Source organism: Eurytemora carolleeae, unplaced genomic scaffold (genome assembly GCF_000591075.1).
Source record: "Eurytemora carolleeae unplaced genomic scaffold, Eaff_2.0 scaffold527, whole genome shotgun sequence".
NCBI lineage: Eukaryota > Metazoa > Arthropoda > Copepoda > Calanoida > Temoridae > Eurytemora > Eurytemora carolleeae.
In genome coordinates this window covers 32,840-49,518 of record NW_019396488.1, presented here as the reverse complement: position 1 = coordinate 49,518, position 16,679 = coordinate 32,840, and the positions used below count along the sequence as shown (strand labels likewise).

At 36.9% G+C, this 16,679-nt stretch overlaps 1 protein-coding gene across 1 annotated transcript; it reads left to right on the top strand.

The window, feature by feature from the left end:
* The first annotated feature begins 104 nt into the window (after positions 1 to 104).
* On the top strand, positions 105 to 16,548 carry LOC111704211 (PAX-interacting protein 1). Its single transcript, XM_023476364.1, has 23 exons — positions 105 to 275; positions 599 to 706; positions 1,269 to 1,352; positions 1,627 to 1,749; positions 1,980 to 3,102; positions 3,209 to 3,289; positions 3,442 to 4,717; positions 5,138 to 6,626; positions 7,049 to 7,261; positions 7,324 to 7,440; positions 8,453 to 8,526; positions 9,170 to 9,296; positions 9,816 to 9,905; positions 10,350 to 10,472; positions 10,628 to 10,720; positions 11,121 to 11,246; positions 11,914 to 11,988; positions 12,210 to 12,313; positions 12,887 to 12,974; positions 13,259 to 13,333; positions 14,204 to 14,277; positions 15,248 to 15,299; positions 16,186 to 16,548. Exons 1-23 carry the CDS (start codon positions 177 to 179, stop codon positions 16,369 to 16,371), a joined length of 6,000 nt encoding a protein of 1,999 aa, XP_023332132.1. The 5' UTR covers positions 105 to 176; the 3' UTR covers positions 16,372 to 16,548.
* Positions 16,549 to 16,679: the final 131 nt, after the last annotated feature.

Sequence of the window (16,679 nt, the reverse complement as noted above, 5' to 3'; positions counted from 1 at the left end):
TTTCTCTTTAAAATTTTGAACAACGCACAATTTCACCTTCTTATATGGACAAGGTAGCCTTATTTTATAACTTGAAGCCTTATTGATAGTTGGTATCTAATCTTCAGTTTCAAATGTATAAACAGTCCCTTTAATAAAATTTAAACTCCACTAACTTCAGATAGAATGAGAATATTATGATTAGTGTCTGGTTAACTACCGACCTCGAGGCCCCCCATGTTGGGGGATTCTTTGCAGAGGTCAAATACTTTCCAACCGGCGATCTTGAGGAAAAGGTAAATAAAATAATAACACTAAAGTTTTTATTAATCCATTTTATGTATATCCTACTTAAACATATCCAAAATAATTGTTAATATAAATTAATAAAAATTTGAATAAAATGCAACTGGAAAAGGTATTTTTTTCTTAATATTTTTATTTTTTTTAAGAATGTTTTAGTAAATCCGAACGTCTTAATCTCTATCATCGCTAAATGTGACGACAACAAAAAATATTTTTTGGCTGTACGTATTAAAATTATACTGGGAAAATTTTGCCAGATGAAGTCTAATTAGTAGTCGTAATAAGATATTAATTCTAACGGAAATATAAATAGGTTACTAAAGCGCTAGCAGCTGGTGGAGCTAAGAAGACAGCATATCTCAGTGGAGGCAACACACACTGCATTGTTGGAGTCAATCCGGAGTACAATGATATCAATGAGGTATTTACTATTAGGGACTATCCACGTAATTTCAACAATGATATTAATGATGTATTTACTATTAGGGACTATCCACGTAATTTCAACAATAATATTAATGAGGTATTTACTAGTAGGGACTAACCACGTAATTTCAACAATGATATCAATGATGTATTTACTAGTAGGGTCTATCCACGTAATTTCAACAATGATATTAATGATGTATTTACTATTAGGGACTATCCACGTAATTTCAACAATAATATTAATGAGGTATTTACTAGTAGGGACTAACCACGTAATTTCAACAGTAATATTAATGAGGTATTTACTATTAGGGACTATCCACGTAATTTCAACAATGAAATGAATGATGTATTTACTAGTAGGGACTATCCAAGTAAACTGTTCTCACTTAAATGAGTTCTGATGCAAGAGCTCAGGACGGCATCCGTTTTTCTATCGGAATACTTCAAGTGTGAGTTCGAAATAAGAATGACTTGCGAATTTTTGAAGTAAAAGCATCGAAGGAAAAAGACTGATCTCAGAAAATTGGAATGATATTAATACTACTGTTTAGGCTACTGAAATGCTTGATGTACCTGCAGTGATTCAAGATTGGGTTCTAGCGTCTCTACACTGCAAAAAGATTCTCCCACTACAGGCATGATTAATAGCGTTAAATTTTTCAATTATAAATATAAAAATCACTAAATTATTTTCTTTTAAGATTCTTAATATTTTCGTATCTCCCAACCTAAAATAAACCCTTATTGAATTTTTCATTTGCAGTGTACAATTTATATGTTACTTACCTTCTTTTTAATTTAACAAAAAACTTGTGTTTTAAATGAATTACATTATCTGATTTTTAATTGTATGGCACATAGAAATAAACTTTTACTTTTATCAGTCAATCAAATCTTGTTTTTGTTCAGGGATTTTCTCCGTCTGAAAGCCGAGTGTTCCATGGATTGAAGATATGCTTGATAAACCTGGATTCTGAGGATATAGATTCACTTTGGGGAATTGTTAACTTCAACGGGGGCAGGGTTTCAAAGGTATTCTATGCTAAGATTAGTAGGATAAATTGTTGATTAGAATCAGTGTTGGAATCTAGATTTTTCCTAACTCTAATACCCATCACACCACCCAGCCAACCAATTTTTTGCATCATAAGTTTTCAGGTTTATTCCTGTCAAATTTAAAGCCTTGCAAGTTCGGATTAAATGGATTGATTAACTAAATATAAAACTAAAATATGACCACGATTCTATAACATTTATTTTAGGAATTGAGCAGCGATGTGACACATTTAGTGACCAGTAAGCCGGGAGGAGAAATATATAGCAGCGCATTAACATTACCAAACCTGAAACCAGTATCTCCAGATTGGATTCTTGACTCAATCAAAGCAGGAGCGAGGAGCGAGGAAGCGCTTTATCATCCCCGTCTCTTGAACCTACCGGAGAACCGTCCCAAACCAGTATTTGTACCTGCTCCGACAACGGAGAAACCTGCGGTAACATCTCAGGAAGTAGAAAAAGTCACCAGCCAGGCGAGTAAGCTTCAAGTCAACTCACCACGCCTTCCGGTTCCACCCCAACCTACACGCTTACCTGGACCACCTAACGCTTCTCGACTACCTGGTCCACCTCAGCCTGTTCGTCTGCCTGGCCCACCTCAACCTGTCCGCCTCCAAGCACCTACAAGACTATCAATGGTCCGGCCGACCTTACCACATGGGATTAGACAGCAGAACTTTCCAGGTGTCCAGCAACATTTGGGAGGAACACCAGCTGGAGTTCAGACTAAACTCCGTCCTCAAAACCCTCATCAACTATCTCAGCAGTTCCAAATGAAACAACAGACCCGCCCCGGAGGCCCTGGTGGCTCTGTTTTAGGTCAAGAGCAAACCTCGGTTCTCAGCACTCAACAGAAAAATACCATTTCGAAGTCTGATCAACATCACATAGCCAATCAACAGCTTCAACAGTTATCTGGACAACAGTCAGGACTTCCCCCAGGACAGCAGACAAGACAACAGGTGGGACAGCAACCAGGACAGCAACCAGGACAGCAACCAGGACAGCAACCAGGACAGCAAGCTGGACAGCAACCTGGACAGCAAACAGGACAACAGCTGGGACAGCAGTCTGACCAACAGGTTGGAAAGCAGCCTGGGCAGCAGTCTGTACAACAGCTTGGACAGCAGCCTGGACTACAGCTGGGACAGCAGTCTGTACAACAGCTTCGTCAGCAGCCAGGACAGCAGCCAGGACAACAAATAGGACAGGAGCTTGAACTACAACATGGACAGCAGTTTCTTCAACAACAAGGACAGCAACCGGGACAACAGTCTGGTCAACAGAATGGTCAACAGCCTGGACAAAAGCCTGGTCAACTGCCTGGTCAACAAATAGGACAGGAGCTTGAACTACAACATGGACAGCAGTTTCTTCAACAACAAGGACAGCAACCGGGACAACAGTCTGGTCAACAGAATGGTCAACAGCCTGGAACAGCCTGGTCAACAGCCTGGTCAACAGCCTGGTCAACAGCCTGGTCAACAGCCTGGTCAACAGCCTGGTCAACAGCCCGGTCAACAGTCCGGTCAACAGCCCGGTCAACAGCCCGGTCAACAGCCCGGTCAACAGCCCGGTCAACAGCCCGGTCAACAGCCTGGTCAACAGCCTGGTCAACAGCCCGGTCAACAGCCCGGTCAACTGCCCGGTCAACAGCCTGTTCAACAGCTCAACAGCCCGGACAACAGCCTGGACAACAGCCTGGACAACAGCCTGGTCAACAGCCTGGTCAACAGTCTAGTCAACCGGGTGGACAACAGCCTGGTCAGCAGTCTGGACAACCTCATGGCCAACAGCTTGGTCAACAACTAGGGCATTCAGGACAGCAGCCTGGACAATATCCTGGCCAGCAGCTTGGTCAACAACCAGAACATTCAGGACAGCATTCAGGACAACTGCTAGGACAGCCTCCTGGTAAACAGCAAGGACAGCAACTGGATCAACAGCAAGGACAGCAGTCAGGTCATCAACTAGGACAGCAGCCTGGTCAGCAGCCAGGTCCACAACTAGGTCAACCTCAGCAGCAGAATACTGGAGCAGGCCACCAAGCTCAGGATGGAAGTATGATTGGCCAGCAGAGTTCAATGATGCAGCTGCAAAACACCCCTAGTTTACAGCAGAACGTTCCTGGTTCACAGCAGAGCATGGTCTCGCGACAAAGTATAATGGTCTCACAGCAGAGCAACCAGGCTACACAGCAGAATCCAATGATGGCACAGCAGATCCGTCCTGGTCATACTTTAGTTCAAGGTCAACAAATCATTAACAGACCCCAGATGCCTGGAATGCTTCATGGAGCCCCTCACCAAGTACCTGGAGCACCCCATCAGGTTGTTCGGATCCAGGGATCCCAACAGTTCACTGTCCAAGGAGGACAGGTGAGGATGCAGGGAGGAGTTGATCAACAAGGTCAACCACATCCAGCAATCCTTCAACAGCATGAACAGCTTCGGTTGCAACAGCAGCAGCAACAGATGCATATGCAGCAACAACATCAACAACAACAGCTTCAGCAGCAGCAGCAACAACAGCAGCTTTTACAACAACAGCAACAACAACATCCACAGACAAGCCAGGGACAGGTTATAGTTCAACAGCAAACTCCTGGTGTTCCTCAACCTCTTGTTCAGCAGCAAAGTCAACTTCAAGGTCAGTCTGTTAGTCTACCTCAAGGCCAGGTCTCCGGACCTCAGGGTCCAGCACAGCAATGGAATCAGGAAGGACAGTTTCATGGACAACCTCAACAGCAGCAGTGGAGTGCTCAACAGCAGCAGATGATGCAACAGCAGAGAATGATGGTGCCTGGACAACCAAGACCAATGACTCCTCATATGCAGCGTCAACAGCAGATTATTCAGAGGCATATAACTCAGCTGACACCTGAACAACGGCAGCAGTTTAGTAATATGAACCCTAGAGAGAAACAACAGTATTTAGCCCAGAGGTATTTTATCATTTTTATAATTAATCAAAACTATTTTCGTTAATTTTGCTGTTTTTATCTATCTTTGATGATATTTTTTTTTTTTTTAAATATATCTTTACAATTAAACCTGTCCTATCTAAACCCTCTTCGTTTACATTTTGAATTTTTATTTTTAATATTTTAAAATTCCTGGAAGAATACTTTATTCCTACTTGAAAATGAATCTAGAAAATTGTTCACTTGTACAGTGTACTTCATTACAAAGTTTTAAAGAGTTATTAAATTATTACATTATTTTTAACTATGTATTTATACATATACATAATATATAACTACCCATATATAATTAACTTGACCTAACTTTATGGAAAAATATATGCAATTAAACTTGAAAGGCTTTTTAAATCAATCAATATCTTAATTGAAATTTGTTTTCAGAGGCCTGCTACTCCCCAACCCTAATGCGCAGTGGGGACAAAACGTCCAACTTCAACGACATACAATCCAGCTGACAGAACAGCAAAGATCAATGCTCCAGAATATGAATCCACAGGATAGAGCTTTGTATATCCAGAAGTTGCAGAAAGAAAGAGAAGCTCAGATTCGAGCCCAGATACAGCTTCAACAGCAGCAAAGACAGCTGCTAGCTCAACAGCAGGGACAAGGACAGGTCCTAGGACACCAACAGCAGCAGGTCATGATTCCACAGCCAGGAATGGCTCAACAGCCAGGCATGCAACAGCAGACGGGGATGGTCCAACAGCCTGGTATGCCTCAACCACAACCGGGGATGGTTCACCAGCAAGCAGTTTCTGGTCAGGGCTCTGTTTTGATGAATCAAGCCCAGGTTCCAACCCCTTGGCAGAATAGTCCCTCTGGTCCAGTACCTAGCTCTCCGCAACCCTCCTCCCCCATGCATCAGATGTCCCCGGGTCATGTATCTCCAGGCAGGATGACAAGTCCTGGAACTAATATTGTTGGACAGGTTCGTCCGTCTTGGAGCGGAGAAACCCATCCTGCTCTGGCTCAGGTCCCCCGCACACCACAACAGATTCAACATCTTCAGCGGTTGCAGATGCAGAGGCAGCAGCAGATAGGTGAGGGGCAGAGCAGTGTGGATCAAACATCTGCACAACAGGGGTCTCCTCAGCAAACTGCTGCTATGTCCCAGCAGAATGTTTCACCAATTCATCCCACCTCTCAGTCAGCAGTTTCAACTCAGCAGGGACCAATCAGTGCTCAGCAACAAGCTCTTGCCACCCAGCACGCTATGATGGGTCCGAATGGACAAAGCCAGACAAAAGTTGCCTTACAAAACATGCTTTCAAGCAGGATAGGTCCTGGGGGAGTTCCTTTACCTCCAGGACACCCTCAATCCCCAGCAGGACTCTCCCCTGATACCTCAGCTGCTGGACGTCTTCAGATGATGAACCAACAGCTACAGCAAGGAGTTGTTGCACCTCAGCAAAACCAGCAGCAGTTGCTGCAACAACAACAGCAGCAACAACAGCAGCAACAACAACAGCAGCAACAACAACAGCAGCAACAACAACAGCAACAACAACAACAGCAGCAGCAACAGCAGCAGCAACAGCAGCAACAACAACAACAACAACAACAACAACAGCAGCAGCAGCAAATGTTAGCTATGCAGCAAAGAAACAATGCTTTAAGAAATGTTACAAACTCTCCCCAACATCCTCATTCAGGCATAATCAGCGGTAAGCCTGGAGGGATGCAGCAGGTCACAGGGATGCCTCCGAGATTCCCTCCAAGGCCAGCTGTCCCTGGGATGGTTGGGATGAGAGCTCAGGTCCCTGGAATCCCACAGCAACGCCTTCCTCCCTTCCTGGGACACGCCCTTGAGACAAGGTTGCCTCCTGATCTTTGCTTACTGGGATGTATTTTTGTGTTTGCAGATTATCAGGTAGGGAACCATTGTTTTGATGTGGTTTTTTTATTATTGGAACTGGGATGATAGTTGCTTATTTAAGGGGCCTATTGCCGTAATTTTAAGTGACCCTCCATTTAAAAAGGGCTAATTCCAATTTACAACGGTAGCATTGAAAGCTTTGTTGTAATAAGAAAGTTTGAGATTAAGCTTTCATCTTCTCTTTATCTAAAAATTACTTCCACTTTTTTGATCAGATAAAGGTTTAACGGATACCGTTGTAAATCGGGCATTGCACTCTTTGTTTTTAATATTTTCTTTAGACTTTCCGAATCAATTACATACTTACTTAAATGATGGTCATCATTTTAAATTTCTATTTTTCGACACTGAGTGATTCCCCCGACATCCCCTTTAACATGTTTTGTAGTACTTTATATATATCTGAGTATTTTAAGGAAAGTTCTGAACATTCTAAATATGTACCTAGCTGGAAGAAAACGATTACACAGTATGGAGGAGAAATAGAATCATCGCCGACCTCTCCGATGACCCATGTCACCCACGTGCTCTGTTCTTCTCAGAAGTCTGCGCTAGCGCAGCAAGGACGAGTTGAAGGGAAGCGTTTAGTAACTGCTTTCTGGCTTAACGATACAATTAAACGGAAAAAGGTAAGGCTTAAGTTTTTTCAAAAATTCATAACGAGGAAGGTTTTAATTGTATTTTATATTAGGTTCTGCCCCCATGGAAAGCTATTCATTTTCCCCTGCCCTCCCAGTTCGAACCTCCTTGCACAAATATGATTCTTACCCTTACCGGCTTCCAGGATAGGGACAGGGACTACGTTAAGGTCAGTTAATATTCAATATTAAAGGGACAGTTTGCATAAACATCAATATTAAAGGGACTGTTTGTCTAAACATCAATATTAAAGAGCCTGCTTGTCTTTACATCAATATTAAAGGGACTGTTTGTCTATACATCAATATTAAAGAGACTGTTTGTCTATACATCAATATTAAAGGGAATGTTTGTCTAAACATCAATATTAAAGGAACTGCTTGTCTAAACATCAATATTAAAGGGAATGTTTGTCTAAACATCAATATTAAAGAGACTGTTTGTATAAACATTAATATTAAAGGGATTGTTTGTCTAAACATCAATATTAAAGAGACTGTTTGTCTAAACATCAATATTAAAGGGACTACTTCTCTCAACATCAATATTAAAGGGACTGTTTGTTTAAACATCAATATTAAAGGGACTACTTCTCTCAACATCAATATTAAAGTGACTGTTTGTCTAAACATCAATATTAAAGAGAACGTTTGTCTAAACATCAATATTAAAGGGACTGTTTGTCTTAACATCAATATTAAAGAGACTGTTTGTCTCAACATCAATATTAAAGGGACTGTTTGTCTATAACATCAATATTAAAGGGACTGTTTGTAACAACATCAATATTAAAGGGACTGCTTGTCTAAACATCAATATTAAAGGGACTGTTTGTAACAACATCAATATTAAAGGGACTGCTTGTCTAAACATCAATAATAAAGGGACTGCTTGTCTAAACATCAATATCAAAGAGACTGCTTGTCTAAACATCAATATTAAAGGGTCTGCTTGTCTAAACATCAATATTATTGGAACTGCTTGTCAAAACATCAATATTTATGGGACTGCTTGTCTAAACATCAATATTAATGGGACTGCTTGTCAAAACATCAATATTAAAGGGTCTGCTTGTCTAAACCTCAATATTAATGGGACTGCTTGTCTAAACATCAATATTAATGGGACTGCTTGTCAAAACATCAATATTCAAATATTTATATTTTTATTTAATATTTTAGGAGATGATTAAACTGGTTGGTGCCAAGTATACCAACTACTTTACAAAACATAATCATGCAATTATCTGTAAAGCGTAAGTTTTTTTCTCATGAAACTGAAATATTTAAAAATTTTCGTCGATTGGTTTGTGATTTTTCGGATCAAAATAATATCTAATTTTTTATTGACTTTTTGTTGATTGCTTTGTAGTTGTTCAAACACAACATTTTTTTAATACCTTTTGTTGTTTGATATGTGTCCCCGTTAATTAACTTTAATTTACTAATGGATGTTATGGAAAATCTATTTTTAATTGATTACTAAATGTTTTGGTTGATAAAACCACTGATTAAAAAATAATAATAAATGGTTTAATGATTTGTTGTTTTATTAGTGGATTTTCTAATGCACGGATAAATTGATCTTTTGAGATAAATATGGATTAACTTATTTATTGTTTGATTGTTTTACATCTATGGAAGTTGTAAATTCATTGAACTTTTTATTGAACTTATTAAATATTGGATGTATTGACCATTTATTTGATCCAATGGTTGATTGATATTGATTGCTCATTCTTGATTTAGTAATTTTATCTTGAGTTACATATATGACATGGTACTTTAACTGTAGGTTTGTTGACAATAATAATAATAATAATAATGGTAATAGGACATTCCTAAAACTCTGATTAATTCATTGATTGAAATAGCATTGATTAATTGATGTTTTTTTAGACCAATCGGAGAGAAGTTTGATAAAGCCCGTGAGTGGAAGGTACCAGCAGTATCTATCCAATGGTTGAACGATGTTATGTTTGGATCCGTGAATGCAGCTCAGTGCATGAGTAATGCTAAATACCAGGAATAGTTGGTTTAAACAAACAATTCTCTAGTTTTTAAGAAAGTATTTGCAAAAAGTGAAAAATACCTAATCACAATAGCTTTAGATTGGTAGTGTTTTAAATCTATCCAATCTTTCTATTGAGAGAAATTGACATAAAACCGTTTTCTAGTGATTTGCGAAATTTTTATTTGTTCCAAAATTAAGTGTTAGATTAAATGCCATAAATTATTTAACAATGATTTTTCTATTTAAAACATTAACAAATGAGGGTTCTCTATTATTTTCAATGATATTAAAATAAATTTAATGATAGTTTCTTATAATGTCTTAATAATTTATACAAATTTTATATTTTTAAATGAATAATCAAATAAGACAATATTTTTAGTAATAAATATTTTTTTAAATCAGATTTTTAGGCACTATGAAATTTATTGGGGAAAACCATCCATTAATTCAATAACAACGTATGCGTGCCGATCTGGTTCAATTTTCACTTTTTTGTGTGATTGATTGATTTTACCTGAACTATGCCAGGGGTTTAAATCTGATGAACCGCTGAGAATAGATTATAATCTCGTTCCTCATCTCATACAGGCCTGGAAGCTACCCATCAGGGTCACCTCGGTCAGTTTAACACTTTGTTCCAGTCAATGCAGGGGAGCAAAGTTAAAAATCGTTATTTGCCCCAACCTGATAATAATTGTCAGATCCCCGCTCAACCACGGTTTGGAACTTTACTCCCCTGCTTTAGTAGATAAAATTCTGCCCAGTATGATTTCTAGAGCTTTGGTTTGTTTATTAATCAATATCGTAAGCTTTTGAAAGTTTTTTCTATTCCTTATTTTGATTACTTTTAAATTCAAGTACATTTTTAATTCAATATCGAGTTTGTTCCTCATGTTCAAAGGTTTAAAACGGAAAAGTTAAGTTTTTCTGTAAAGAATGGCTTATTAATCAAACATGAGATATGATTTTATTGGCTCTTGAGTCGTTGTTTTGTTATGTAAGATAGTTCATTAGTTCAAAAGTTAAAGAATCCCAATTAACCTGTTTGATATTTCTTATCAGGAAACCTATCAGAAGTTCAAGGCGAATCCTCCGGCCCGGATTAAACGAAAGGCGGAGAAGCAAAGACAGGAACGTGAGGCGGATGAGAAAAGGCGGAGGTTGAACGACGAACGGGCGGCTCAGGTAATAATAAAGTGATCATTTGTTTTGGTTTTGTTCTTTTATTTTACCACTGGGATCCGGGTAAGTCCAGTCGATCTGTGTTTTTATGCGGATCCGGGAAGGCAAATATTCGATCCTATTGTATTCAATTTTTCCTTATTCAATCCATATTTAAGGGTTTACCTCCAGTGGAACCAGGAGGCTTTATTGACGGAGAATCTGATCTAGACCCTGTAACAGGACTTCCGGTACCTAGACCTAAACCTCAGGTATAAACTTCCGGTACCTAGACCTAAACCTCAGGTATTTACTTCCGGTACCTATACCTAAACCTCAGGTATTTACTTCCGGTACCTATGCCTAAACCTCAGGTATTTACTTCCGGTACCTAGACCTAACCCTCAGGTATTTACTTCCGGTACCTAGACCTAAACCTCAGGTATATACTTCCGGTACCTAGACCTAAACCTCAGGTATATACTTCCGGTACCTAGACCTAAACCTCAGGTATTTACTTCCGGTAACTAGACCTAAACCTCAGGTATATACTTCCGGTACCTAGACCTAGGTATAAATTTACAGTAACTAGACCTAAACCTTTGGTATAAATTTCTAGTACCTAGACCTAATCATTCATATGAACTCCTGAACTAATAGAAGAATATTAAGCCTGCTCCGGGTTCTCCGGTGGAACCGGAGAAAAAGTCTGCTGAACCTCTTGTGAAAGAAGAACCCATAGAGCAGGAGGACAGAGAACAAGAGAAGGAACAGGAAAAAGAAAACAATCCATTCCAGGTGAAACTTCTAGCATTATAAAATTATCCTAGTTTCAGTTTTCTTACGTTTCATGTGTTATCTAGCTAAATAATAAACCTTATTGATTTTTTTCAACATTTAAAATTTTTTTAATTCTACGGGCAACTCTTGGCACTTTTTTTCATGAAAATAATTTTTGACCATTTAATCTTATCTGAATGAAACAATTCAGATCTGAGAGCACAAATCTACAAACCTTCATTTTGTCATGAACCCTTTTCTGGTTTCATCGAGTTCAAAATGGAGATAGAAAGTATTCTTGCCTTTCAGTCTAGTTTGGATGAAAAAAAACGAAGGCTGTGTGCAAAATTTCTGCCTTCTTTCAGAATGTACAAAATTTGAGGTCGAGAAGATTCAAATGGAAAAACTTCTTTTAATAAAATTATTTCATTCTTTTAGAAGGATGGGTCAATGATTTTTTTTTGTTAACTGAATAATAAAGGTGTGGAAATTCTGTTGGTTAATGTCAAAGTTTGGGTTTTTACGCCCCACCCCCTGGACACCTATGGTCGAAAATGATTTGTTCATATCATGAGCTTATGTATTAATTGATATTGTTCAAGACTTGGCGGGTATTTATGAGGGGGACTCGGCCCTGATTTCCACAGAATGATGGATGATCTTTTATTTATTTATTTATTTTAAGGTTGGAACACCCCCCAGGATAATGTTTAGTAGTATGGAAGGAGAGGAGAGGAAGGAACTCAATCATCTGCTCACGGTAATATTCAACAGACTTAACTGAACTTGATGGATCGATTGATTTGTATGCGGAGTATAACACCCTGCCTGCTTAAGTAAAACCTGATCGACGATTGATTGTTTGGTTGATTGTTTGGTTGATTGTTTGTTTAATCGATTGAATGATGTATTTATGATTGATTGATTGATTGATTGATTGATTGATTGATTGATTGATTGATTGATTGATTGATATTTTAGGATATGTATGCTGAGTATACCACCCTACCTGCTGAAGTATCACATCTAATAATGCCGAAGCTGGAACGAACAAATAATTTTATGATGGCGCTTCCCACCGTTAGGTAATACATACAGTAGTCTCCAGTAAACAGTTCCTGAATGTAATGTTTAGGTATATATTGACACCTGAATGTAATGTTTAGGTATATATTGACTCCTGAATGTAATTTTTAGGTATATATTGACTCCTGATTGTAATGTTTAGTATATATTGACTCCTGAATGTAATGTTTACGTATATTGACTACTGAATGTAATGTTTACATATATATTGATCCCCGAATGTAATGTTCAGGTATATATTGACACCTGAATGTAATGTTTAGGTATATAATGACACCTGAATGTAATGTTTAGGTATATATTGACTCCTGAATGTAATGTTTAGGTTTATATTGACACCTGAATGTAATGTTTAGGTATATATTGACACCTGATTGTAATGTTTAGGTATATATTGACTCCTGAATGTAATGTTTAGGTATATATTGACACCTGAATGTAATATTTAGGTATATATTGACACCTGATTGTAATGTTTAGGTATATATTGACTCCTGAATGTAATGTTAGGTATATATTGACACCTGAATGTAACGTTTAGGTATATATTGACACCTGAATGTAATGTTTAGGTATATATTGACACCTGAATGGATTAGAGAAAGTAAAAAAGCTGGTCGATGGCTTCCAGAAAAGGATTTTCTAATCTCAAGTCCTCAGGTAGGTTCAAATATATTTCAACTAGAATTATTTGACACATTAAACATGGACATCAAACCTTGGTGAATTTTAAATAGAGTGCAACTCAAATTACGTCTAAAGTCCCTTTAATGTTTGTTAAAAAAAATGATGACATTTACTAGAACCAAAAATCTCAAAAATAATTAGTGTTTTTATTGAAAGTTGTTTCAGACTTTAACATTTAATTAGACCTTCTGTTCTAGACTCTTCAATAAAATCATTTTTAGATTTTTAAGAATTTTATCGCAATTCCTCTTTTTTAGTTTGAAGAGAAGTATCAGTTTAGTTTATCAAAGCTTATGAAGAATCCAGACAGAAACAAAATATTCTCCGGGAAGGTAGGTTTAAATCCTTTGTATTCTTCGGGCAATCTTGTTTATTCTACGGGAAGGTAGGCTTAAATCTTTTGTATTCTTTGGGCATTCTTGTTTATTCTCCGGGAAGGTAGGGTTAAATCTTTTGTATTCTTTGGGCAATCTTGTTTATTCTCCGGGAAGGTAGGTTTAAATCTTTTGTATTCTTCGGGCAATCTTGTTTATTCTCCGGGAAGGTAGGGTTAAATCCTTTGTATTCTTCGGGCAATCTTGTTTATTCTACGGGAAGGTAGGGTTACATCTTTTATATTCTTCGGGCAATCTTGTTTATTCTCCGAGAAGGTAGGGTTAAATTTTTTTCATTCATTCTTCATTTTTAGTCCTGGCATTCCAAAATGAGGTCTACCTTTTTTTGTGCTTACAACATTATCGGAGATATGAAGATTTTCGTTCAGATTTCGACAATTTTTGTTTTTTTTAGTAAAATTGAAATCTGAACGAAATTCTTAATATCTCTGGTAATGTTGACACAACAGAAAGGCGGACCACCAGGACTAGAATAATATTGTTTCAAGAATCATATATGTTAAAGAAGGTTGACGTGTCATGTTTCGTGGTACACCTTGAATCTCTGATACTTTTTTAAGCTAAATAGAACAGACTGCATTTCGGAAATGTCAGGACTAGTGGTATATTTTTATGGTTTCTAGAATACTGCTTGTAAACTTTGGTTAACGACTGAATGCCGCCAATGATTTCTAGAATAAAAGACGATCTTCATGGCATTTAAACTGTCAAGTTGTATGTTAAGTGTTACACTCTGTATTTGACGCTTACAGAAATATAGCAATCTAAAATTTATTTTCAAAAAAAATGTAATTTAATTTTTTTTAGATATTTTATGTAACACCGAATGTACCTCCTTGTTCTCGTGTGATAAACCATATTATTACAGCAGCTGGTGGAAGGTAATGTATATCTGATCCCCCTCCCACCTCTTTTCCTACCTTTATTCTCATTAAATGTCAGCCTTTCAGAGAATGTTAATAATCAAAAATTGTGTCTGTTTTTTCAACGCTCGGCATTTGCAATGATAATCATGAAAATTGAAAAGGACAATATGTGTTTCCGAAAAAATTTAGCTTTTTAGTCTGTTTTTTTTTCAAATAAAAAGCTCGATATTTTCAATGATAATAATAATAATTGAAATAGTATCACAGACAAGGTTGAGTGTAAAGGAAAAATGAAAGGGGGGGTACAGGCTTGAAACCTAAGAACTTTAGGAGTTATTAAACTGTGTCAAACCGTGATACAGACGGAGACACGTGACAATGATACTGCACTGCAATTGGTGGAAGTTCTGGTCACTTGATACGGACGTATTAATTATCTTATCAATTATATCTTCTAAAAATGAAAAAGGATTAAATTCGAATAATAATAGGAGCAAACCTGAGTTTTTTCAGGCTACTCTGGGATATCGCCTTTTTCAGATTGGTTGCGTATTTGCTAACATGATCAGTTAAAAACTTAGAATCTTATACCAAATCTTGTATATTTAAGTTTTGGTATAGTTTAGACACAGTTTTATATCAATTTATCGAGACAGGAACATCAGATTGAACTCTTATTGGTCTCGATCAAATTCTGAAGTTCTTAGGTTTCAGCCTATACCTCCTTTCATTTTTCCTTTACAGTCCATTGAAAGGGTAATATTTTTTTCTGAAATAAAAGTTAAAATTTAGCCATCACTCAGATCCTTTTTGCACAAGTCTAAAAGTTTTTCTAATGCATAAAAAGTCAAACTTTCAATCTCAAAATTTAAGTATAAATTTTTGCTGATGCAAAAAAATATTTAAAAATAATTTTCTAAGTTTATTTTTATACCAGTTACATTTCAAGTTTTCAACCCTTTTATAATTATTTTATTATATTTAGAATTGAAAGTAGAAGAAGAAAATCCCCACAGCAGATGAAGGAAATTAATAAGGTAGGTTTTTAAATACTGAGATCCAGTGCTTAGGATCCGGATCCAAGGGGTAAAAAATCAACCAAAAACTGCAAAAACAAACTTTAATATTCCTAAAACCCAAATCTGAACTTTTGAAAAAAGAGATTATAAAAATTTCCTCATTTCTGAATGGTTCATCAAGTTATAGGATAAAAATAAGCGAAAAAAAAATAAAACAATATTTGAAAATTATTTTTGGTTAAAAAATCAGTAAATCTTAAAGAAATGACCTGGATCCGGATCCGGATCCGGATTAAATGGATCCTAAGCACTGCTGGGAACAGAACTGCTATTTGGGATAATGCTGATCTACAAAATTTTGTTAATGGCATTAAATAATCCGTATTTCATATTTTTTCAAGTTCTCAGAGATGCAGATATCTATCCAAATGGAATTAACTTTATTCGTAAAACAGAAACAAGAAAGTTGTGATTACATAATACATATAAAGGAATCAAATGCTAGTGAGAAAAAAGAAATTGCATAGAAATTTATATTTTTGATAGTTACACCGTAATTTGACTTAACGGATGATTCATAAAACGTTCTTTAAATAACTACGGAAATGTATGACAGTTAGAATCTGTGATTAAGGCGGTTGTCCGCTGAAGTGAAAATGAAATGAACAGAACAAAGCAAACAGTTCTTGCTTAATCGTATAAGAACTTCAAAATGAGGATAACCGGCTTTTTTTCTTTATCGAAAAAAGCATATTGAACAGCTTTGTAAAAAATGAAATCATTGCAAATCGTAAAGCCTCAATTTATTTTGAGATGGCATATTCACATCGATATGACATTGTTGAAGTAGGTTTTCCCTAAAAGTTCAATTTGAATTGATTTGATAAAATTAATTTATGTTTAGGGTGGTAACTTTAACTACATGATAGTGACATGTAACCAGGACATGCATCTTATAACAGACGTTCTTCGAGCTAAACAACCGGTTTTCACAGCGGAGTTTGTTCTCACAGCCGTCCTCAACTGTGAGATGGATTTTGATCTGTCCAAGTATATGGCTACCATCAACGATGCAGAAAATGAGCAATAATACTTAGACTGAGATTTTAGAGTGATATAGTTTATTGTAAATATGATGAGAATTTAATTAACAGTTTTGTTGTAAGTCGTATGTGCAACGATATCTCCATTTTTTACGCTTGTTTTCCGTTTGGACCAAATTTTGTTAATTTGATGTAAAGATTATTAAATATAACAATGATTTTCTCCCATGCTCAATGCGCAAGTCACGTGATAGAGAAATCACAATTAAAAATTATTAGCATATATATTATATATCTGTCGGATTTGTTAAATACTTCCGAGCTGTGAATTGACTGCGATTACCCAGGCTATAGC